At 31.8% G+C, this 27,448-nt stretch overlaps 2 protein-coding genes across 9 annotated transcripts in view; both read right to left on the reverse strand.

The window, feature by feature from the left end:
• Window positions 1–14,672, reverse strand: part of LOC127739365 (uncharacterized) — a 31,922-nt gene extending 17,250 nt beyond the window's left edge. For 7 of the 8 annotated variants that reach the window (XR_008000418.1, XR_008000417.1, XR_008000419.1 and 4 more), the window contains exon 1: window positions 2,514–2,560. Coding sequence is in view for 2 of the 8 variants with exons in the window: in XM_052251061.1 (XP_052107021.1) it covers window positions 2,514–2,537 (24 nt within the window). In the remaining 6 variants the exon portion in view is untranslated. Of the gene's footprint in view, window positions 1–2,513; window positions 2,561–14,608 lie in introns of those variants that run through there. The other variant, XM_052251062.1, reaches the window with a different exon arrangement.
• An 8,716-nt stretch (window positions 14,673–23,388) lies between these two features.
• LOC127739367 (uncharacterized) lies at window positions 23,389–27,196 on the reverse strand. The gene is made up of 2 exons (XM_052251063.1): window positions 27,140–27,196; window positions 23,389–25,727 (listed from the first exon to the last, which is right to left on the reverse strand). The coding sequence occupies exon 2, from the start codon at window positions 25,514–25,516 to the stop codon at window positions 23,717–23,719; it is 1,800 nt and encodes a 599-aa protein (XP_052107023.1). The 5' UTR covers window positions 25,517–25,727; window positions 27,140–27,196; the 3' UTR covers window positions 23,389–23,716.
• Between the last annotated feature and the right edge of the window lie 252 nt (window positions 27,197–27,448).

Here is a 27,448-nt window from a genome sequence, read left to right on the forward strand (position 1 = left end):
ACTTCATTGTTCAAAACCCAACACTTTCTCAAATTAGATTGGTGTCAATTAAAAGAGGATATAGAGTACATTAATATTTGTTTCAGACATGTACAAAAATGCTCATTCTTTTTTGGTTATATTATTTATCATGTTTATGCAATAGAATCAGTCTTTATCCTGTATAATTTATAATGTATTGGTTTCTAAAAACAAAAATCTGTCGGTAAAATTTAAAAGTTTCTTTGTTGTCAACTTTATTTTTAAATCACAACTGCTTTAAATTCAACCTTCCAAAAATCAGTTCATTAAGTTCAACAATGTTCATTTGTTATTGTGGTCATATATATTCATTTCTTTTTGCTATTAAACTTTTAAAATAAATTAAAACATTGTAAAAAAAATGTTCTCTTAACCACCCATACATTACATTTATAAACCTACATCTTTGAACATTTTAAATGTCCATTAAAGGTTACTCTTCGGTGGGATGTTTTTACTTTTTCATAAACTGATGAATTGAAGTCACAGTTCAGTTGAAATGAAATCTATTGTATCCTGTCAAAAATGAAACATCATAACTGGTGCGAAAAAATAATAATGGGTTTTATAGATATAAAATTACAACAGATACACATATAACTTTATACCTTGAGGGGTTTGATTAAAATGGACTGGAATAATATTTAATTTAACATGACTTGTATACAACAAATTTTTATCTTATAAACCTTTAAGAGTTAGATAATTTGGTACAGATATGAAATTATAAATTTGAATTTGTACTAGGAGAATTATAGATTATCGTTGATAATCTCAACGAGATTGATTTTCTCGCTTGAGCTGGTACGGCGAAAGTGAGAAAAGCAATCGAGTTGAGATGACCAATGATAATCTGTTTATCGCTATTTTACCTATGACGACGTTGTCAATTTCATGTCAATTTCATTAGCAACGCCACATGCTCCTATAGTTTCTAGCAATAATTTTTCATATCACTCGACTCCGCTACGATTTTGTAGGTAGAGTTATACCCCTTAGACATTCAGATTATTTTTTACTTATACATGTAATGGTAAAAAAGTCTTGTTTACTTCTACTCTTGAATACATTGCTCTAATGGCGCGATTAATTGTCTGTCAATAATAATTGTCTTTACTATTCATAAAAGTATAATTTCATGGACAATGAAAATCTCATTTGTCTGTTATCTTCAAAATACTGCTCATTTGCAAGTCTCCAGGGAGTTATTTTTGAAGGCCTTTATGCAGTTACTTAACAGCTGTGCACAATAGATTTCTTTGCTTTGTTCATGAGATAAAAGGTTGAAAGTAATTAAAAATTAATTAGCAAAACAGAAAAATTCTGTTTAGGCAGGTTTTGACCACCCAAAACTTGAGAATTTAAGGGGTGGGAAAAAAAGACTTGTATAAGTAAATTTTTGGAGAAGATAAAGGGGAGATAATTCAAACCTTGAAAATAAAATAAAAATCTTGCAAATTCACTAATACAACTTCAAGTAAATAAAAATTACTTGTATAAGTATTACCCATGACTGTTATACATGTATTCTGATCAAATTACACAAATGAAACCATCATCAGTAAATAAAAGGAAGAAAGAAAAAAAGAAAAATTTGCCAGTATATTCAGAAAGTTGAATGTGGGCAGTATATGGAAGAAGAAGAAAAAAAGAAAGAAAATTCATTAGTTTACAAATTTTTGCAGTGGAAAAATTCTTTTATCCTCATGCAGATCAGTGTTAAATAGGACTTTCCAATCAATAACTATAATTTCAAGGTCTCTGCATGATCTTGATGATAGCAACATCAAGCACAGTTTGTTGATGTTGCGAATTGAGGGATGGAAGAGAGATTTGTGTGAGCATCACTGTATGCATGAGAAGGCAGATCCCATAATTAACTAAAATAAATTATTCAAAAATGGAAAAGGCTTAGGTTGTTGTTCCTCATCTCGTTCAAAGGACACCCTTCTCTTTGTTAAAACTGCAAGCATATATAACATGCAACTTGACATATTAAACAGTACACACACTAAGTTCTGTGAATTTCTATACACACACACATTTCATTTGAAAACTTTGAATACACTGCAACTTCCCTGAGGGAAATGACAGTTTTCCTATTTCAAAAATTTACAAATCCATCCAAATTTTGGATTAAAACATATGACACAAGTACACACATTGAACATGTACAAAAACTAATATAAAGTCAATTCTAAGTGCACTAAAGAAAGAAAAACAAGCAGCATTACATTGTACAAATATTTCAAAGGACTTTTACCAGACAATTTAATAAAATTAATATTTAATTTGAGCCCTTAGGCCTTGCCACATACAAAGATTAAACTCCAGAACACATCTAATTACAATATTACATAACAGTATCAGTATTTGTATCAAAAAATCATCAAACGTGACCTGGTGACTTAAAATGTAACAAGTACTAAAAACTGTACATGAAGACAAAAAATGTAATTAGTACAGAAAATTGTACACGAGAAGACACGTACCTTCTTCATCTTCCCTGAAGACATTTGTTACGACCACCACATGTACAACACCTGTACATCCGATCAATGAAAATAACATTGTTATGCCTCAATACACATCACCAAAAATAATGTGTAATCCAATAACAAATTCATCTTATAAAATATTTCTATGGCTAATAAATAATAAAACAGAGAATAAACTGAAAAATAACTGAAGCTAGTTTTTATCAACTAATTTAAAAGTTATATCAAATGTTGGAAAAATATATCATACATGTTACAATGTATATATGTACTATTATTGTAAGTTCATTTAATGTAGAAGTAAGTATTTATCATGCTTATCATGTCTATATATGTTACTTATGAAAAAAGTTGTATTGCACATTGAAAGATTGAAATCCTTTTTAACAGTCAGACATACATGTACACAAAATGTACATGTACAAATGTATGTATATTAGGCCAAATTAAAAAAAATATCCTAAATTCTCATTGAGCTCATATTTGTTAATTCAGATCTTATTTTATTTGTTTACCATAATTTTTAAAAGTGTCTAACAAATTCAAAGAAACTAGCAAAAAATTAATTAGCTCTAAAAAGTGGAGTTTGGTAAGGAAGAAAACCTAGGATTTTTTAAAATTATGGCCTTACTCATTCACCAGGCAATATTGCTGCCCAGTTACACATTGTCGTCTAAGGACTGAACAACTCTGATAAAATGATCATGTTTTATGTGTAAAGGACAAATAGAAATCTAAAGAGTAGGTAATGCCAAAATGGAAATATAAAATACTATCTGAATAGTCTGATCATGTATAGTTGATGAACTGTATAACAAAAAGTGTTTTAAACACCTGTTATCTTAATCAGAAAATGTATGCTTTTACATCCCATATTCATATTAAGTTGTAATATACATGTATATGCAAAATATCTTTTCACATCTAACATTAAAGTTCAATTAATTCATATCCAATGTGCAACATGTATTTGGTTGTTCAAGTAAGTTTGTCATTATACATGTATACGTATCAGCCTTGCTACTACATGTACAAATTAAAATTGATAATGTGGGCTTGTGACCGCAAATGCTATATATCAACAGCTACATTATCACTGTATCAGTAAGTTGTCATTCAAGTCTTGAATTACGAATGAAAATCAACAAAAATCAAACTCAGCACAAACTTCAGCACTAAACACCAGTTAGAGATGTTAGACTGAAACACTTTCATGTCAAAACAAATTTGTTGACCATATGATTATGATTATTTCGTAAATTAAATGAAAATTAAAATTGCATTGGAAAACAATTTCAACGAAATTACGGACTGGGCTTAGTTTGAAAACAAGGTTGGGCGGTAAATACCGCCCCTGGTATTTACCGGCGGTATTTACTGCCCCGGACAATACTCCTCAACTGGTCAATACTGGTAGATTGAAATTTTCATGTTTTTTTTTGACAGATTTAACTATCAATTCTAGTTAAACATTATTTGATAGGGGAAATATTTTTAACTTTATTCCTATTGCATGATTCAGTTTATAAAAAAGGAATGATATTGATATGTTTTATTAACTATTAACATATAAATAATGATTAATTTAGTTCTATGGGGTAATGCTATATAACATAATTAAGGTATGGATATAAAATTGCTATATCAGTTAAATCAACATATTTTTTCTTGAAAAAGATTTGATTTTAACAGGTAAACAGAATAACATGTGACTCGATTATCAGGTCATTACCTATTATATGGCAAGCAGGTGTCAAAAGTTTAATTAATATTACAACTGTCCACTAATAAATGTTGATATAACAGGAAAAAAGTCATAAAGTTATTTTTGAAGACTCTTTAATACAATGATTTTATTCCTGACTATTCAACAGCATGATAAATATCTTCTAAACTAAATACAGAAAATGGAAAGTTTGAAGGTTCTATACTCATTTGGCTGCTGTTTTTATCTATTTCTTTAATATTCTATTCTAATAATCACTGTCCATGATGTGTTCATGAAGAATTTCAATTTATATAAGAAAAGATAACACTAAAAAAGATTTTTTATGACAAGATGACAATATTAAGAATAATTTTCACCAATTTCAGGTGCACACTATACAAATGTGTCTATTTCAAGAAGATTCAATAAATAATATTTCAGAAAAAGAGATATTATATTGAATTATTTTCTATTCTAATCTAAAGTTTAACACATAAAACTTATGTATATAATATGATTCTTCTGACACCCAGTAAACTGTTAAACTTCACCTTCCACAAAATATTTTTTTTAAATTTATAACACTTCCTCATTCATTAAGGCTTCGACTCTCAACAAAAGTATTACCTATTGTATACAGGACTCATCGCTCAATTGACCTTTAAACCACAATAACAGTCAAACTTTGCATTGTTCTTATACACTGAACATGATTATATAATAAAATGCATTTTCCTTCACAAATTTCTGGTATTATAAATTACCGCTTTTACATGCTTTAAGTCTTCATTTGACATGTTTAAAAAAATATATTACAATTTGCACAAATCATTTTTTTTTTATGCTAAACATATACACGCGAATAAAATAGTGTTGATCAAATTTGTTCTTTGACACCATCCCTGTTAAATAATGTCATGCCAATAATTTTTATAACATGAAATTTTGCAAAAATATATACATGATATCAGAAGAACTTGAAATATTAATCAGCCTTTCCATAACATTTCATAACCAGAGTATTCTATACTTACCTACAGTAATTTCCACCTATTGATTATAGATATGTAGAACTGTCATCATGACTGTCATTTTATTATGATTCCATGAGAAATTGCTTCTATAAATCACATCCCCAACTCTATTTATACTAATTATTGTTTAGTAATTAATCATTCGCTTAATTTAAAAACACTATAAAACGTAAAATCAAATCTTCCAATAAATAAACTAACATTTAAAAAGAGTTTTCAAACATTTTCAATGAAATATCTCAATAATTAACACATCACCTATAAGCTGACGTATCACAAGAGATCCATAACCGATAACCTTGGAAAACCCTGAACAATTTTTACATTTTTCTAGTATAATTAATATAGTATAAACAAATTTCCCTAATTCATGTCCTGTTAAAAGCCAAAAGCCTTAAAAAATAGTTAGTAAACATCTGGTTAATAACAATAATTAGGTAAAGGACACAAACCTGGCCAATGATTATTGGTAAATCTACCACAGAACAATCATATTTATCCCAATATTGATTTTCCTTATTTAAATGCCAATCAGGGGAGATAAGTCAATGTCATTATTAAAACTACCTTAGTGTATTATGTTTCACTTGTGTAAACTACACAATGCAATTTCCCCTAAGATCTCATTTTATGCACACCATTGTGTCTCTTTTACCATGAAGTTTCAGAAAAAAAATCATAAACTGGAATGGAAAGTTCATATGCTCTGAACATTTTTAAAAGGTCAAAACAAAGAGTTGTGTGGCATGTTTTCAACATTTATATATATGTCTCCAATTTATGATTGCATTAAAATTTAGTACTACTTCTCCCTTTACTATGAGTCTTCCTGAAATTCATTTTGACTGCTCTCATACTGTATTTATACTGGTAAAATTCCCAAGTTGAGTCTCTATGAAATGAAACAAGGAAATCATATTGGGGAAGACTCCATAAAAATTCTGTGAATATTAAACTATATATAAAGTATTCCCCAAATGAGTAGTGGTTTGTAAATCACTTTTAAAAATAACAATTAAACTGTTATTGTTTCAAAATTTAAATTTTTATGGATTTTTGACAGGGAAAATGTTGGAATGAAATAAAAAATCTATCAGCCAGTAGAATCAATCTTCTAAATTTTCCCAATAAAACAAAAAAAAAATTTAATGCCTTTACATATTTTTTGTCAATGTTAGTCAGTCACTTCATTCACATAACAGTTTCTGTTGAGTTGGAATTTAATTTTTTTATCAACTTATGTTCACAGTTTCAAACAGAAGAAATTACCAAATAAAGATTACTCATTGTACATGTTGTAGTTCATCAATAAACCTGGGACCAATCTATTAAGAGACTTGAAACAAATATATTTGTCCCTCCAAATTTACCTGTTTAATTTTTTAATTTTTTTTTGAGGGGGGGGGGGGTATTTCTATGTTCAAACATACATGTACATGTAGGTATACTATTTTTCTAATTACAAAGGATTAATTGGTTATTAATTTTGATAAAAAGTCATGCTGCATTGAACAATTAATAATGAAGATGAATAGTTGGCAGATGGAATACTTGCACAGGGTAATTATTATTTCCATATAAATCTTACAATAACATGGATATAATGGTTTTATTCTATTGTTCATGGAGATTTTATTTTTTTTTAGGCAAATTATTTTAATATATTGTGTATTTCAAATTTTCAATTTAAGAAGGTGCAGGAATTTTTTACGTCTTTTTTTATGTATAGACATGATGGAAGAAAGAAGAAAAGAGGAATTTTGAAAGGATTTTTTGGAATTTTGATTTTATATTTTCAAGAAATAGGCATTGAAAATGCACTTTTCCAACAAGAAAAAAAATGTCATGTGAAGGGTTCGACCTCACAACCTGCGACAGCGCAATGACAGGCTAGTGATACTTTATATGAACTACTTAGATCACTTGGCCACTGAGGCCCTAATCCAAATTATTATAATGTCTTGAAAGGCTATTGTCACAGCAAAAAATCAAAATAGCCTTTCAAGACGTCATAATTTTTTTAAATATGAGGCCCCTTCATGTACTTGAATAAACTGCTCTTAAACATATGACCAAACTGTTTTTACAATTTCATTTGTGCATGTATACATGTATACATGTATAAATTACATAGAATTATGAGATTCTGGTTTCCTGCAGCTTTCAAAAGTATTGGGAACTAAATTTTAGAGTGTTAGTGGTTAATCCGATTTACATCCTGGTGGATGGATTTGATGCCTTGGGAAAGAATAGGAACAAAATGAGCTTTCTTTCACAGATTCAATTTCCTTCAAGTTTCATTATATTTTACCAAAGCATTCTCTAGCTTTTGTACATTGTGTGTACACTGTACACTTATAACAGACAGAAGGACAAGGATATACCGTAATACAATTGTACATCCAATTTATGTTAGGGTTTTAGAAATAAAATGTGAAATAAATTATATTCACCACTTGTTAAGCTTAGAAAATAATAATTGATTAGATTCAGCATTAAATTAAGCAAGATCGATTTTCCTGAAAGAGAGGAATCAACGAACAAAAGTAATTAAGGAACCTGTATTCATGGTATTGGAAGAAAGAATGAATCCACTTAAGTAATGGTCAGGAAATAAAGATAGAGACAGTCTCCAGCATTGTAACTGTAAATAAAACTTCAAAGGTGACCTATAGTTGTTAATTTCTGTGTCATTTGGTCTCTTGTGGAGAGTTGTCTCATTGGCAATCATACCACATCTTCATTTTATATTCAAGTTATTTTAAGTCCTAGGGAAATGGTAATGATATGGTAACCCTGACATGTCTCTCTTTATATATTATCAGTGACCGCTGTGGATAGTAAACTAGGAATTGATAGTAAATAGTAAATACATGTTATTTCTAGTACATATATGTTAATAATATATCACAGAAAAATGTGAAAATAATTGAAACTAAGAGAAAACAAAAAAATTAAGATTTTAGAAAAAAGGGGAGGGCTGAAAAAAATTGTCATATCCCCAAGAACCTATGGATTAATGCAGAAAGATTTTAATGCTGCAATAAGGCTTATGTGAATCAAGCTTAAACCCTAATTTATGGATATCACTGTAGTAAATCTGCTCAGAAAAAAGTATTCTGTATTCTTCATGATGCAAGTTACAATGTTAAGTAGGAGAGCACTTACAAAGCAATTTTCCTCATAATTTACATAAATTTCAAAGGGTCAAAACAGTTAAATTTTCAATCAACACTCATCAAGCTAATTAAAAATCTATTGAGGTAAACACTATAAATTAAAGCTTGACATGCATACATTGTTTGAGAAAACAGTTGTGCACTTGAAGATTTTCAGGCATCAATTGGCAACTTGATGGTTGCAAATTAAGTTTTCTGGTGACATGTTAGCAGGGCCAATAAAGTTATATAATTGTGTCTACCTAATGAGCCCAATCTTTATGGCAATATGCCAAAAATATTTTAATTCTCAATTGTTATCTTTATTTTGATGGAACTGAAAAAAAAAAAACTTCTAAATTATACACAGACTATGTTTTCAACCAATTTTAAGTTTTGTTTCAGCACAAAAGCAGCCTGGGGAGAACACTGTTTCCTATTCTACCTTATGTCAATGTAAACATGGTAAAAAAAAATTATAGGAAATTGTCATTTGTTTCATTTGCAAAACATATTTAGAATGTAGATAATGTAATAAAGAGCTCAAACAATGATTTAGTTAATAAAGAATGAACATGTTGTTGTCAAAGAATATAAAAATCAAAGAGCTGAAAGCTCTAGGGAAAAATGACGCCATTGTCTCTCATATTGGGATATTTTTGATGCAAGTCTTGATTTTAACATAATTTACCTACTTAATCTTAGGAGACGTTTCAGTTCATGGTAGGGAGGGTGACTGACAGTACAATAGATATGAATTGTTCCCACAATCTATTGCGTTTTTATTTGTTTGTCAAGATATATATATATATGTGTGAAGTGAAGATAACTACAAGTTGTTCTGCTGTACAAAGAAATAGCTCAAGACTACCTAAACAATCTACAATATTCAAAGTAATACATGTATGTGAATTGTTTCCCTTCTTTGTAGAATAATTTAACAAAATGATTATGAAGAGCCTGTAGTAAGCAAGCTCTTATACCCAACATAGTCCTTATTCAAGAGATAAGTTACAGGTGACCTAGTGACATTGTTATTTCTGTTACCTAGTAGACATGATCAATTTCTGTAGATTAAGACAATAGTATTGTTATACTACAATGTAGTTTGACAATTACAAACATAGTGACACCATTTATACAACTTAATTTTATTGTTGATATATATATATATATAAATAAACTGAAATCTTAAAATGACAACATCAATTATTGCAAAATTATTTTTCTTCAAATGATTAACTGTTTGGTAGTCATTTATTTCAAATAATTAACCGGTAATAAAATAAACTGCTTCGCTGAGCGCAGCTGGATACACCTGCAGAGGTCCAACCCTGAACAGTTGGGGCAAAAATGGACAAGCTTGATACAGGTCTGAATTTGGATTGTAATTAAATATTTGACATATTATAGGTTTCTGAATAAATGTAGTCAAAGAACTTGAAATTGGTTATATGAATTGAATTTATATTCAATTAAAGATTTCTTGCTGTTGTGCAATACACTGTGCTGCTATGCAATACTTAGTAAATCTGTTGTCAGACTATAAACAAATAAAGATCAATTTCTTCTCAATGTCATATTTGAAATTTATGAAAATCAATAGGGAGATTACATTATTAGCTATAATTAATTCAGCAAAGTTTCATGAGAACTGCTGAAAGCACTTTTGAGTTATTGTCCAAAAACTGGAAAATCCCCCCTTTTTAAATGAATAAAACCCCAAAACTCAGAAATGTAAAATCTAAAATTTATAAAATTCTAAAGGGAGCTTACATCAACAGATATAAACAATTCACCAAAGTTTCATGAGAACTGCTGAAAGCATTTTTTAGTTATTGTCCGAAAACTGGAAAACCACCCTTTTTTGATGAATAAAACCCTGTAACTGGGAAAAGTAAAATCTAAAATTTATAAAAATCCAAAGGGAGCTCATGTCAATAGATATAAACAATTCACCAAAATTTCTTGCAAGTTGGTGAAAGCATTCTTGAGTTATTGTCGGAAAACTGGAAAATCCCCCCTTTTTTAATGAATAAAACCCCGAAACTCAGAAACAGTAAATCTGAAATTTATAAAAAACGAAAGGGAGCTCATGTCAATAGATATAAACAATTCACCAAAGTTTCGAGAATATTGGTTAAAGCTTTTTTGAATTAATGTCCAACATGTTGACAACAGACAGACGGTCAACGGTATACCATAATATATCCCGTACAGCACCCCATTATTCTCTATTCTTTTTTTTCAGCACCCTATTAATCTCTATTCTTTTTTTTCAGCACCCCATTAATCTCTATTCTTTTTTTTCAGCACCCCATTATTCTAGATATTGTTTATATTTCAGCACCTCATTTGTCTATATTCTTAAGCATTTTGGCTTATTTTCCTCTATTCTTTATTTTTTGGCCAATTTTTCTGTATTCTTATATAATTAATCCATTATTCTCTATTCTGAAAAAAAAACATCCAGACTTTCATTTCAGGGCTTGTCATCAGGGCTTCCTAAATTAAATTGAGGCAGCCAAACAGTTTCTTCCATTCTGTTTTTGTTCTTTTTAGACTTTGTAACTCAAGGCAAATTTTGAGATAATCATTGGAGAATCAGGACAATGACTTGTATGAAAACCATTATTTCATACTTTTGATACGCATCATATGGATCCTTGTACTCATACATTGTACACAAATGTACATTAAAGTTCTGTTAACAGTCCATAGTTTGAGGTTTGTACATCAAAGTTCTGTTAACTAACAGTCCATAGTTTGAGGTTTGTACATCAAAGTTCTGTTAACTAACAGTGCATAGTTTGATGTTTGTACATGTCAAAAGTTCTGTTAACTAACAGTGCATCGTTTGATGTTTGTACATGTCAAAAGTTCTGTTAACTAACAGTGCATCGTTTGAGGTTTGAGTATGGAACATCTACAAATTTACATTTGCTTTATATACTCTTTATTAATGCAATAACAAACTGAGAAGAAACTTTGCTCTAGTTTTGAAGAATATGTTTTCAATTTGGTCTAGGTGAGCATAAAAGAGGTCCAGAGTATGTAATGAAACGGTTCCTAGTTACTATGCCTTTGGTCTAAGAAACTTCACTATTATTTTAACACAATTTAGATAATCAGCTGTCTTCCTCAATTTTGATTTCTTTTTAAATAAATATTGTATCCAATCTATCTTGTCGCTGTGGGTTTCCTCATGAAGATTCTGAACATTTCTTCTTTAAATGTCCTTTATACAATTTTACAAAAGTCATATTTTTAGGAAGAGTCTTATCTGGTTACCAGCTGACCTTGTATTGGATTTAGAGATATATCAATATGGCAAATGAGCAAAATAAAGAAATATTGGTCTTCTTTTACTTTAGGGGTCCCAACATTACTATTAAAAAATGGAGGGCCACACATTATAAAGTGTATTTAAAATGCATTGTGCTGTTGTTTTATTATATACTGTTGTATTGTTTATATAGTATTGGCTTGTATATAGGTTGTGGGACCCCTAAAGTAAAAGCAAGCATTAGTGCACTCTTTTACTTTAGGGTCCCATTAAAACCACCTATATATAGATTGAGCAGCGTCCAAAAAAGTGATGTGTTTTTTAAAGTTTTACTCAATATCTATACAGAAATCAGATAAAAGGATGTGAGGATGCAAAATTTAATACCAAAAATGTCGGGACCCATAAAGTAAAAGAAGGCAGAAATATTTAGAAATGTTTTTGTCTACATGTATGTTAAAAAGACCAGAAGTTTCTTGTTTAATCATGAGTATAACTGAATGTAGTGGTCCACATACACACATCTGCATATTTTTCTCTTCCTTTTTTTCCTATCTTTCCTTTTTCTATATCATGTATATTGTATGTTTATATATGTCTCTTAAATAACAGGTGTTTTTTTTAATTATGTAATAATGAATTTATATATTTGCATGCTCGAAATTCTATAGTCAATTATATAATATTGTAATTTGTACAAATGTATCTGAGGAGAAAGATGATCTAAGTTGGACTAACTTGTGTCAAATCCTTTTTGCAATCTTTTGCAAATAAAATATGTTAAACTAAACTGATGAAGTTTGAAACAGAGACAAGTTTGCAATTCGCCGTTTCAGAATCTAATGCATTCAGGGTAATATTTTCAAAAGCGTATACCCAAACGTTGTGATTGGTTTAAAACTTTCTAAACCAGTTGATGTTTTCTGTATATAAAGAAGAAGAAGAATGGACATTGAGCCCATGACATAACGTTATTTTCATTTTGGTGTATGAACATGATGAGATTACCCATAGTCCTTTAGATTCTGATAAGGTGAATTACACTGTATTGGTACATTTATACAATTTAACAGAGAAAAATATAGTTTAATGCTAGGAAAATATAAACAGATGATAATGTTTGACATTCAAACTTTGTTCAAAGTGTTAAATTTTTCGCTCTTTTATTTATAAATAAGTTAAGCTGGTTGAGGGTCAATTGGTGTAAATGACATCAATGATTCATATGCAACTATTCCAGTCATAATTACGTTCGATAACTCTGCATGTTACTGGTTTAATTAGGATTATGTAAAATTTACTAGTTACCCAATGAATGGTTTAAAGAAAATTGAAAAAATATAGTTATTTCACCTCGGTTAATATCCATTCGAGGTCTTCTTTTATAAATATAAAATAATATCGTAATGAATTTCATTGAGAATCTGACAACACTAATCAACATAGGTATTGTCATAACATACATCTACATAGGTATTGTCAAAACTTACATCGTGATTAGGTGCCATGTTTGTTTTCTTTGATTACGTTGATGTTATGACTTAATATCTCCTTAGTCTAGCTATGTCCTTGGCTATCATTATAGTGACAATAACGTGTCATATTTAATTGCAATATAAACAGTGAAATTAAATTGAATTATTTGCATGGACAAAATAAGTGTCGAACATCGTCTACGTTTGAAAATTATTTGGTCGCCATTTTTTTAAATTTTTATAAAAAAACAACAGCATGTATCAGCTTTATCATGTTTATCAAAAGGAACCAATGTTTGATTCTATGCTGCTTTAAGGTAAGACAATGACTGAAAACGCGAGCATCCAACAGTTATTTGATTTTCATTGTAACAATCTTACAAAACATATTTTTACCAAGTCGGCCCACGCTGTCAATGTGGTCGCCATCTTGAAAAATAATACCCGATTTTCTGAAAATAGCTAATTTTCAAATCAATTTGGAAGGGACGTAATAAAAAATTAAACTATTGCATGTACGATATTTCAAATACTTATGAATATAGTAATAAGCACATATTTCAACAATTTTTCCATCTGTTTTGTTTAAATCGCAATTTAAGGTTTAACACGACAGAAAATCCAATATTTATCAGAGTTGGATGATTTAACAGTGTGAATTATCGAGGCAACAAGACAAATTTTTAAAAGCATTTGGAAGGGAGAAGACCAAAATTTAAACTTTTCCAAAAGGCATAAATATATTTCTAAATATATGAGGAATTACTATATATTTCCACACTTTTTTTATCATGAACTTAAAGTAATTTATTTTATCGATTCCTGAAAGCCCCTGTGCATTTCTATACATTTTACTTGGGCATGATACGGGTGATGTGTGACGTCGCCAATGTCACGTGATGACTGCTATAGTTGGATATGTCACATGTGTATTTCCCGTACATTTTAATTGTCACAGTGCTTATGATATTATGTCACAATAACAGTTAATTGATCAATGACATAATTTACACTGTTTGATCTTTGATCAACCTATGTAATTTATTATAAAAATAGGAACTCAATGGAATGTCAACAAGGTGATATGGGATTTTATAATTGTTTGCCCTCCCCCTTTTTCAGCTTATATACAGTCAGTGGTCTCCTCAACGATGATATTAATTGATTAGACTCTATAATGATATATTATAGAGTGGAGTTTATATTTAAATGTATGTGAGATACCATCTGTTGCAATATACATGTATATTTGAAAACCAGACAAAAACAAGCAAAGGGAAGATAGTGATCGAGATCTGGCCAATGACCGAATATCAATGTTTATATTCAGTCCAGGTCGATATCAACCAAAGTCGACAATTCTGTTGCATGTATTTGCTATGCAGATTGGACTCTGGTGCCTATTTGCTACGCTTAAATGCATATTACCGAGACTGGGGATGCCATACTCCGTTTCCTGTCTGCTTCAGACGGAAATGTGTGGTTTAGTAATAAAAAAAAATTGTCATTCATGGTATACTTGTATTTGTTTGATGAATACCTAATTTTACATAAATAAATGGGAATAGATATGATAAGCTGTGTGTTTCCATAAAATAATTATCATGATCCCACTCTGATGACTATCTAACTGTAAAATTGATTCATTTAAAAACAACTAAATTTACAAAATATACTCAAACTGTTAAAATTATTTTCGTATTTGGTAAAGTCAATGACCAGTCATGTGGCGTGACACCCAGTATATTAGTTAGTGTAAATGTCCCAGGTATAACGGATTTTTTTTAAGAGAGAAAACTTCAGATCAGCTTTGGAATATTAATCATCATAATGTTCCAGTAAATTTCATTGAGTCCACGGTTGATAAAAAGAGCATTTTCACCACACAAAAAAACAAAAACAAACAAATAAAAAAAGAAAAGAAACAAACTGTTTTAATCTATTTGTTCTAGTCATAGACATATATCTCTGTTCAAGCTGTTTGAAGCTGATAAAAGCAGTAAAACGTACCCTTGAATATCAATTAAACACTGACTTGATTTAAACTAAATTTCACAGACTTTATCAACGACATATATATATATATGATCATATATCGTCTCTGTCAACGGTAGTACAAACGGTAAAATTTTTGTCTTAGATACATGATTTCAGTCTATTAGTTGTTATTGGCTTTGAACAAGGATTTGTATAGTGACATCCCACTATACAAATCCTTGCTATGAACTAGCTTTCTGTAATTGCGAGTATTCACAGGTCTGTACTTTGTGTATTTGGTTTTTTTTATGGTTTTTATATGGTGTGCTGGTGGTTTGTAACACAGGATTGTGTAAGCGTCTAGTGTGGTTAGAGCCATAGGCTCTTTATCACCGCTGGCTAGCCTGCTTTGCAGGTGAAAAGAAAGCCGAGTGTGTTAGTCTTTCTGCCAGTACATAGCCTCTACAATATTCAACCCTTCTAACGCCTCCCCGCGACGGCATATGGTAACTAGGATCTAGCATCCTAGGCATTATTGTAGAGGATCTCGGAGCAGCAAGGACCCTAGAGATGCAGTGTGTAGGCCCATCGGCGCGTGGACACGCCCTTGCACTCATCAACTTTGTCCCAACTATGGGTAAATAGAACTACTGCCTTGTGGTTAGATTTGGGAAGATCAAAGGCTATGGGAGCAGACCCAGAAAGAAAAGCCGGGAAGATAAGATGGAGCTCGTCAGCCATAGTAGGCAATTGTCTATGGGAAGGAAAATCCAGACAGCAAAACTCCATCCTGCAGGTAGTAGGTTTCTCGCATGGCTAATCACCAGGCAGAGTAAAAAGAAGCTGATTACGGAAACCACAGTGGCCTCATGTGCAAGTACGCACGAAGAGGATTAAGTAAGTAAGTAAATGCTTTGTTTCGATCCGTGATGAGTCAAGCCCCGTTTTCAGCTGAGTTTTATATAGTTTGCTCCTATGTTGAACTGTTACACCACTGTCACAGGAAGGGATTAGCGCCAGCAAAAATGTTTAACCTGACACATTCTGTATGTGCCTGGCCTATGCAAGTCATGAGCCTGTAATTCAGTCGTTGTCGTTTGTTGCTGTATATTGTAATTTTTTTTGTTCGTTTATTGTTTTGTACATATATCATGCTTTTAGTTTTCTCGTTTGAATTGTTTACATTTGTCATTCGCGATTTTGGGACCAATTATGCAATATGGGTTACGGTCATTGTCGAAGACCGTACGGTGAACTACATACAATTGCCTTCAACAATGAGCGTAACCCATATCGTATAGTAAGCTATAATTGGCCCCAATATTGCGAATGTAAAACAATTCAAACGATAAAAATAAAGGCATGATATATGTACAAAACAATAAACGAAAAACAAATGAGTTGTTAACTTCTATGTCATTTAGTCTATAATAAAGAGTTATCTCGTTGCCTTGCAATCATACCACATATTCTTATTTTCTTATATATACAAAGTAAAGTTTGTTACATATAGTTTTATAATTAGAATAATATTAAAGAATATGCTAAACAATGTTTCATTTAAGCCAGTAAAATTTAAAAAAGTTTATCATATATTCTTGAAGCTTGTGTTTTTTCCCATTAATATTAAAACACCTTAAAAATGATAAGAAAAAAGGTTTGTTTTGATTTCATGTGATGCATAAAGAGATTATACTTGAGACTGTGATTTGCCCTCAAAATTTGAGTTTTTGAAACTTTATTTGAAAACGAGTGATTCGCACGATTTTTATTTAATGTGCGTTAAAGGTTCGTCTAAAGATGAATTAAGAGATCCATGAGAGAGTTTTAGGAATAAATAAAAAAACAATACAATTTTGGCGTCACAACATCCAATATATCATCACAAAGGGGAAATGCTATAGTTAGGGGACGACAATTTGATATTCTGGGGGGGGGGGGGGGGGGAGGAGGATTTTGAAAATAAATAACTCAGCCTTGATAATAACAAAATGAATGGTTTGTTCTGTGGTAGTTTGAAAATAAATAACCTGACTTACAATGTATTGAAAATAACTTGGCAGGTCTTTTAAGTCATTTTATAAATGCTATTCTGAAGTATGAGATCACGGCACCAGATTCTTCCAAAATTCGTCTTTTTTTCATATTTTTTTCGGGAAAAACTTCCCAAATCTTTTAATAATATAAATATTAATGTATGTGAAATGTTTGAAAATGAGTTTCATTTCACTTGAGGTATATTGTCTCGTGAACATTTACCTCACTTTTATTACAAGGCCGTAACTACATTGAGGCAAATGCCTCATGTTGGAAATTTCAAAATAAAAGCTTGTCTTCATATCAAATTGTTTTCATGGCAAGTGTCTTGCAAGAAGCAAGTTCTGTTCACCCTCTGACGTAGCCCCTGTTTTTTGAGATCCATGTTTCTCATTTATTTTTATTTTTCAGTGTTGATTGTCTATAATGTTTCGTTTTGTGTTTTATCTCTTCCCGGGTTCGTCTTTTGTTCATTGATTGCCCTTCTTTATGACTATTCTCTTAGTGTTGCATTCTATTTGTAATTTAGTAATTATGTTTTAAACTTGAGTTTTATTATATTTAAGGACCTTTTGCCTATTACAAACTACTTTAGATTGTATCCCAGTTAGGAACTACATCAAGTTGTAATTGAAATGTGTTATAAAAACTGACTTGACATAGTTATATCAATGATAATCAGCCCCCTCTTAACTTAATTTGAAAAAAAAACATAATTGACAGGTATAAAAGGTTTTCTGCAAACTGAAATTTTTTTGCTTTGTCCTACATATTGGTCTTTTGATGTTGTCCCTAAAAACTAAAAGTCTTACACTGAATCTATATATTTTGCTTTGAGACCAGAATATTGTCAAAAAATTAAAACAGAACTTGCGTTTCAGATTAAGAAAGGGTCTGGGAAACGCGCATAATGCATGATTTTGCGCCATTTTTTCTATAGCTTCTTGGGGCCTTCAGCGAACCACAGACTCTTCGCTGATTTTTTTTTTACACATGTGTATATATGTCTCTGACTTAATTGACTATGTTATTTATTTAAGAATTTAAAAATTGTATGTTTTCAAATATTATAAATATAATTGTGAAAATAAATAATCAGTCCCTTGTTTTAATGAAAATGAAAAATCATGCTTCAACAGTGCAGAAAATCAATAATCTGTCCTTTTGGTCCACAAAAATAAATAACCCATCCAAAACAAATCCTCCTGCCCCCCCCCCCCCCCCAGAATATCAAATTAATGGTCGTCCCCTTATACATGTAGGTCGTCTTGAAAAGGCACCATTTCTTTTTGTCACCTTTGCAAGAATGTTTTACGTGTAAGTTTCACTATCTATTCATATGTAAGTCCATGTAACGATTCAACTATAGTCGAATTTACAAGTAAGTTCCGATGATTCCCGTATATTACAAAAGAAATAAGTATGTCCTGTTCCGCTCAGTATAGAAATATTCCTATGTTTTTAAAATTAATTTAGAAATTTATTGTTGTGTCCATTATTAAGGTGTTTTCCTGCATTCTTCTAACTGTTTTGTTATCTATATTATTTGGGTTTTAGGCGTGTGTATATAGTATGTTTCTCTTTGTCACTAATGCAATATGGTATGTTATGTTTATATAACCACTTGTGTGTTCTGATAGTGTTAAAGGCTTATACATGGTCTTATCTTGTATTTCAGAATCCGGACTGAGAACTACATGTTGTTACTTGAGAACATTTATCCAACCATATATATATATTAGGGATGTCAACTCGGTAAAGAAATACTAATCGAGTACTCGTTGGATTTACCGAGCGATACTCGAGTACTCGCTCGGAAAAACATCAACAAAATGGAAACACAAAATTATACCCATTTTATGTATTGTGGGTCGTTGTTTTATGGACGTAACACCCTTAACATTATTACCTAGGACCAGAAAATAGTTCCAGGAATTTTATACCTTAATTAATAGCTCATTTTCTACTTGTACCAATTAACATGAATAAGTAAACTGGCAATAATCTAATCAATTAATTAATAAACATCTTTAGAAAAAATGATTACTCAAACAACAGTATTTGGGAACCGTAAAAAAACACATTTAGTGATCAACGAAGGAGTGATGATTAGAACTTACTGATGCCTTTAACCATTCTCTGAGGGTCGACACAGGGTGCAACGAATTTGTTCTTATTTAGAAATATTATCTTGTCATCTTTTTCTGGGACGAGGCGATTTATCAACTTTGTAACAGTCCTGCTGATGAAAATATTTGCTCTATGGTACAGAGGTGGGGGAATGACTAAGATTAGCTAAAAGTGTAAGCCTTGGAAAGGTGCTCTTGTTCATAGTATACCTCTGTTCGGAGGGATTTTAGATGACAATTTAACACAAACATTCGAAACGTAGTTTGATTTTGATTAATTTTGATTAATATTTAATTTCCCGGGAGGCGCTCTCAATAAGAATAATTTTTGTTAAAGCTTAAGAAAGCAACAACATTCTAACAGGAAACCGATTAGTCGAGTATCATTTTGGTATTCGATACTCGGTACTACCGAGCGATAATCGAGTACTCGAGTACTCGTTGACATCCCTAATATATATTTAAAGCTTTATAAACGACATATACGATTAATCGTGTAAGGAAACAACTATAAGTATTATCAGTGTTTTTATATGAAATAATTAAAAAGGGGCATAATCAGAAAAACCAGTCGAGAAAACCTTAAAGATATCAAACCATCAACCCTTTATAATGTCGTTCTCCTTGTCCAACAAAAAACAGAATATGGTCTTGACTAACATGAAACAAACACTGAAATGAAGTTTGAAGCCACAAAAAATGATAACACAAGTTGTACTGTTATTTCACTGTCCCAGGTTAAAAGGGGAGGGATTTGCACCAGAAAATATGTTTAATCCCGCCACACTCTGTATGTGTCTATCCCAAGTCAGGAGCCTGTAATTCAGTGGTTGTTGTTTGTTGCTGTATATCATTTGATATTGGTTTTTAGTTTATTGTTTTGTACATAAATCATGATTGGGCCGTTAGTTTTCTAGTTTGAATTGTATTGCATTTGCCATGTCAGGGACTTTCATATCTCTATAAAACTGTATCTGCTTTCAAATACTCTTACAAGTCATTATATTTTTAACAAAGTGTTAAATTTAATAGTTTAACCACAACGTTTACTATATGTGTATTATTTTGTATATGTTTATATATATATAAATACTCTAAATATCAGCACAAGAATGTTAAATCTGCAAATTTGCGGAAGCAAATTTTTGTTCTTCCCTCGCCGGGATTCGAACTCATGCTATTGGGATATCGAGACAACACCACCTGCACCGTGTCCAGCGCTCTAGACCACTCGACTACCTAGACTGAACTATAAATGACCAATAAATGCTTTTTTCTAAATGTTTTTCTTCGTGAAACAGTTCTTTCAATCCATACCCACACTTAAATCAGTAAAAAATTGTTGCATCTCCATATTGCCGAGATTGAGCAATCAAAATCTGAATTAGGCCATAAGAATACACATTATCGCTATTTAGTCCAATCTGGAAAAAAACAGTCACTTAGACAACTTCCTGTTTGGGTCAAGTGTCGAAAAAACAAAGGTCATCAGTAACGAGCTGAGAGAGGAAAAAGTTTAGAGGCGAACATTTTGAAACATTGATAGATTATGATCCATTTTTTTAAAACACAAATTAAAATCATTAAAATGCTTTGTTTGAAGTGTCTACGATGGTTTAAACATGTCTTTTTAAAAAGTTTTATGCATAATACATTGTTTAAACAGGGCCCCAGATAGCTTCAACTGGATGAAACAGTTGTGTAATTTCAGAACTTATCCGAATTGGAATAAATAGCGATAAGGTGTATATTGCAGACAGGAATACGTGAACGTGCTGTTGCTAGACAATATTCACGTCAGAAACTCATCTTACTGTCCTCACAAAGGTACAAGCAGACGGGGATTTGTTGATGACCACCCATGACCAGAGCAATATGTAGTGACAACGCCTCGTCAATAAAATTTGATTACGCAACGTCATTTGCGAGATATGTTTACGGCCGCAACATCAACTGCTAATCAAGTCGTCGAATGCCATGGCAGACAGATTCACACGATAATTAGTCGATAATTGTTTCCTATATATATATATACTGAAATGGCAAAGAATCGACTGCAGAAAAAACATTTTAAGCCCTAAAGTTTAAACCGCATAATTGCCAAAACACACTTTAATGGGTGGGACAGAGGCCAAATCAGAAAGTACAAAACAGAACTCAAAACATGCCCAACAGAATTGGTTGACCTTTCTGGCAATCATTTGAGAGTTGGTTACAGGCAGTCATTGCCTTCAACGGTGACACATCGATCCATTGGTAATGTGAAAACCAGGGTTGTAGTGCATACCACGTGATTTGAACATTGAACATGACGTAATTCAACTTTCGAACTGCAAACTTTTTTTACACAATGAAGTAATGAATGAAATTGATGTTTATATATATATATATATATATATATATATATATACATTTATTTTACAAAAATTGCATATTTGAAAATGATAATTTAAAAGAATAATTTAGTGTTGCGTTTTTAAGGTCCGTCAGTATATCAAAACAAAATAGGGAAACTGCAAGCCGACAGTGAAATTAAATCTTTGACAAACAAGATTTCGATTTCCTCGTTTAACTTTTTAATATACATTTCTACCAAAGGGTTCTAGGGTTATGTTAAGGAAAAGCGACTCTAGTTTAAGTTTGTCGATTTTCACCTCCCGTTTGGAATTTTTAGCTCGGAGCGATCCCGGTGAAGTTTAACATAGAAATTGACATCACAAGTTTATGTCTTTTTTGCTCTAATCTTTATTTTGCTGACCATTATTCGCTTCATATAATTTCACATTCTTGCACTCTTGGCATAAAGAAGAAAACAAATCATTTCTTCGACTCAATATAAGTGCCTTCCCTGTTTGATGCCATACATGCAATTTATATGCTTGCAATATAAGGGAAACCAGTCTATACTATACATACATTGAGCTTTACATATATATATTTACATTGGAAGCCAGCTGGATGTAAAGCTTTAAGCATGATAGAAACTCCTGAAAATTAAATGATAAAATTTATTTCAGCACTACCGACATATTAAGTGTATATGTGGAATTTGAATCCATCTTTTGGTTACACATGCTACAGTTAAGTTTGCGAAAGTAAATGTTGGAGTCCTAGTTTATCTCCTTTTTACGGCCATGCTATTGACCTATAGATGAGGGTCTGGATGGGAGGATCTCCATTTCTGTATTCTGTAATATTTTGGACCATTCTTTGCTACTCTATATATTTAGTTTCCCCCTTATTCTACATTTTATTTATATTTAAACATCCAATATTTCTCTTTTAAATATTTTTTGTCATTTTTTTCTCTGGTCTTGGTTCATTTTCTCAATTTTGTAAACCCCCTTCCAGACCCTCATAGACACTAATTTACCTGCAGACTAATATGATAATTATAGATTATCGGTGGTCATCTCAACGAGATTGATTTTCTCGCTTGAGCCGGTACGGCGAAAGTGAGAAAAGCAATCGAGTTGAGATGACCAATGATAATCTGTTTATCGCTATTTTATATGCGACTGTCATACAAGCGAGAGGTTTAGCTAGCTATAAAACCAGGTTCAATCCACCATTTTCTACATAAGAAAATGCCTGTACCAAGTCAGGAATATGACAGTTATTGTCCATTCGTTTGATGTGTTTGTGCTTTTGATTTTGCCATTTGATTAGGGACTTTCCGTTTTGAATTTTCCTTGGAGTTCAGTATTTTTTGTGATTTAACTTTTTACCTATGACGACGTTGTTAATTTACATTGACAACGGCACGTGCGCTCTTAGTTTCTAGCGATAATTTTTCATATTGTACTGTGCTGAGAAAGGAAATTATTAGTCAGTAAGATCAAAGGAAAATTTCGTAAAATAGCGATAATATAAACTGATATTAGTATATAAGTTCATATGGGACACACTTGCCTGCCATCTTTGAACTTTAAAAATGTATTAACAACATGAAATGCAAATAAAAAAGGACTTTCGAGAATCGCTCAAATACGGGAGAAAATTAGAATGGAAAAAAAGCCCACACTATTACCATTTAAAATGATTTTTCTTTACAACTCCCAAACATTTATGCATCATGATGCAATAATTCTAATGCTGTATTTTATTGTCAAGTCGTATTTCGTTGGTTATCATCGTGTCAATCATAAGGTTTATACGTGTGTAAACTCATTTCATCAGACATCACAAATATGAATCCGACATACTAACAACCTTAACAAAAAGTCCTTGCATACAAAAAAAACTTCTTAAAAATAACCTTTATAACTATTATAAGAATAAACAAGCTGTTTACAACAACATTTTCTTAAAGATCACAAATATAAGTCAGTGTTAAGTCAGGACAATAAGGTTATCCACAACCGTCAGATTAAACGTTTGAACAAGATTGTTTCTAAACTTCGGACGGAACTCTAGGGATAAATTTTGAAAGTTCCACTACTTTTGCATGACATCGTTTAGCATTGTCTCTATCATTCATCAGCTCATACACTCGTCTTAAATATATGTAAGATATGTACCGAAAATACGGGTCTTTGTCGGTTTGATTATTTTCAACCGCATCTTTCAAAGCATGAACACTCTGTTCACAACCGGGCTTATCTCTGATGCCAATGAAACATAAAAATCGCAAATAATGGATTAGGGTTTCTGGTGGACATGTAATGTAGTTCTGTGATGGAACTGTAAAAAGCCAGAGCACTCTATGATCAAGGTATCCCATTACCTCTCTTTGTGGTGACTGTATCTGGACGAAAGACTTCATTGTGCAATGTCTCAATTTTCGGAAGAAATTGCCCCTAAATATCATTTTGTTCTGTTCTCGAATTCTCAGTAATTCATCCATTCGTAGATTTGATCTCCAACCCACCATTATTTTATTTCTGGTACATTTCAAACGGAGAAATTCAAGAACGAGCAATGCCCTGTCATATTGACTATTGATATAAAATAGCAAAGCCATGTATATCCACCCTGTAACTGCATCACAGTTCGTAGACAAGAGAGCATCAACTTGAAGACGCCTTTGATCAATGTAGCTAATCTTGTTTTTGAACGCAAGGTTGTTGTATACCGTTGACCGGGCTCGCTCATACGCACTTTGAATTAAAGTCATCAGATACAGGTTTTTCATTTCTACTGAAGTCAAAGACGTTATATGTTTTATACATTTTATCAAGATCAAAGGACTTGCTGAAATTTCCGGTAAATAGGACGAAAACAAAGGCAGCACTGCTAAATCAAACGACGTCAAACCATTCGATATACATCTGTCCAACTTGAGCTTAACTAAACCCGATAAGGATGCACACTGTAGCAAGCAAGCAATCGCATTGTCACCGATATCATTCAACATGGCAGACAAGATAGTCAACGACTGTTCAGTAGTAGTGCATTTTATCATATTGCAATCCGGAATAAAGTAATTTGGGAAAACCTTGTATTTGAAATAATACGATAGACGATTAATGCATTGGCGAAAACAAAGAGTTAGATTCTCTGGTGTCCATGATTCTGGTCTTATTTCCTCTGAGATCCATAATAATGTAGTCTTAATCAAATACGATGTCAAGACATCATCTCCTCTAGATTTTGGTTTGACATATTCCTTCAGAACTATCTTCAAGCAAGCATAACAAACCATTTGTACATGGTTCCAAGAATGTATTAAATCTTTTTCTGTTAATGCAAATGATATTCTCCATTCGTCAGGATTCGCATCAACTGATTCCGTTTTGTTGCCCATTGGCACAAGCAGTACTCCTCTATTGATTTGGCTATTTATCATATCTTGTGTAAGGATACGGTAGGGTCTTTTACGAGAAGCCCATGGCATGGCAGATTCAGGCCAAGAATTACAGACAATGCTAATTGCTTGGTCAAGTCGAGTGTTCGATATACATGGTCCATTTAGGTCATGAGCATCCATTGTGCATGTGCATGAGTTATATCGCTCGAGTATTTTGGATTTTTGTTCGACTTTGATCCATTCTTTAAACCCTCTGCTTGAAAAAAGGTGCCCATCATAAGTTCTTTTTATCCAAGCGTCTCTCCATTCTGGGTGGTTTTTATCATGTATCCATAGAAAAGCATATCCTGGTGATGCTAAATCAGAATTTATAAATAGAACGGCTTTCTTCGTATCGATGTTTGCCTCTGTCGTACCACATTTGTACGCTATGAATTTCACCATTGTACGCACAACATCTAGATCACTTCCGCTAAGGAAAAGTCACTCGGCTTTACTACCACTGCAAATTTGTGTATGAATTTCAGAAAAAGGAGGAGTATTGAAAACATTGTCAAAAACCTTGAAAAAGAGTCTTCTATATTCAACAATTTTTTCCGAACCAACTATCTCCTCACAAATCAATTTGAAGAGTTCCACGGAACTCAGTTTCATTCTGAAAAGAAAGTGAATAAAAGAAAGAAATAATTTATATTGTGAAAGATTTTTAATTCTACAGTATACGTATCTGTATACGCACTAACAGAATGTACCTAGTAGATATGCTAGCTTACCTAGTAAAGGAAAAATTCTAACTGGTACATTTTCTTATTTACCAACCCAGTAGTCAGACCCTGTGTTGACATGAATTATCATTGATATGGTCATGATTATACATTAACTATTAAAAAAACTTTTAATTGCTCAAAATAGTAAGGATTTTCTACCCCAGGAATAGATTACCTTAGTTGAATTTCGAAAAATCTTTCGGAATTTTGGGTCCTCAATGCTCATTGTACTTCATTTGTCCTTTTTATCTTTTTTTATTCGGTTGTCACTGATGAGTCTTTTATAGTCGAAACGCGCGTCTGGCGTAAACTTGTTTAAACATGGTATCTATGATGAGTTTATGTTTTAGTCTTTGTAGTTACAGTTACTAGTCTTTATGGTAAAAAGTAAAATAAAAAAATGCCGAACTCCAAGGAAAATTCAAAACGGAAAGTCCCTTATCAAATGGCAAAATCAAAAGCTCAAACACATCAAACGAATGGAAACAACTGTCATATTCCTGACTTGGTACAGGCATTTCCTTATGAAGAAAATGGTTGATTAAACCTGGTTTTATAGCTAGCTAACCCTCTCACTTGTATGACAGTCGCATAGAATTCCATTATATAAATACCGAGCCACGCCAAAGGATATTACAAAAAAATGGACTAAACAGTAAAGGTTAAAAATAAAACAAAGACAAATAAAAAGAACACTATAACACGTAATTAAGATGATAAACAACGTCAGTACCTAGAATCTATACTTCAAGACCATCATGTATTATTTGTGAAGTTGATACGGAATATTTATCAACAAGGTCTTGATATCTTCCGATGAAATTTTGCAGAAAAAGGACGAGACTTTCTTTGACATACCCCTGGTTTATCAACTTTCTGCTCAAACACTGGTAACGTTTGATAAAGTCTGAGTAGCAGCTGCAAGTAAGTTTACTTTCTACCATATATATTAAGTTTTACTAGCATGCTAAAATGGCTAGTAATCCCATGGACAGTAAGTTTACTTATTTACCTAGTAAATTCTATTTTACTGACTTTGTACTTGCCGTAAGCAATACAACGTGTTTCGCATGTTGTCTCTAGTTTTCTATCATATATATGTACTTTGTCGTAGACTTGTTTGTCTTTTCGTCGTTTTTCGTTTTGTGCCATGGCATTATAAGATTTAAACACATAAGTCGAAAATAAACTGATTATGCCACTGCATTTTTATCTTCGACTACGAATTTTGATTGTCACCTTAGTATTTTCTGCCTTTTTAAAACGATATCCAGAAGATTGTTCAGCTTATTAACCTTACCTGTTGTCTTCCATGCCGATGATACAAGTAAGAGTTATTTCTATTTTTACACCATACTGGCTGTTACACATCTGTTATGTGTGTTATATTCTCACGTATAACATATGTTAATTTACATATATTTTATGTACTGAACATACTAATTGTATGTTGTCGGTTCATTCAAGAACATTCGGTATACGACAACATGTAGTAATGTTTTGACACAATTTATCGCTACATTGTATTATTGAAATTAGGTTCGTTTGCCTACTTGAGTTAACAGCAATATCGTATCCAACAATGACTAAAGAGTACCGCCGTTTAAAT

The sequence above is a fragment of the Mytilus californianus genome, unplaced genomic scaffold (genome assembly GCF_021869535.1).
Source record: "Mytilus californianus isolate M0D057914Y unplaced genomic scaffold, xbMytCali1.0.p SCAF_4, whole genome shotgun sequence".
Taxonomy (NCBI): domain Eukaryota; kingdom Metazoa; phylum Mollusca; class Bivalvia; order Mytilida; family Mytilidae; genus Mytilus; species Mytilus californianus.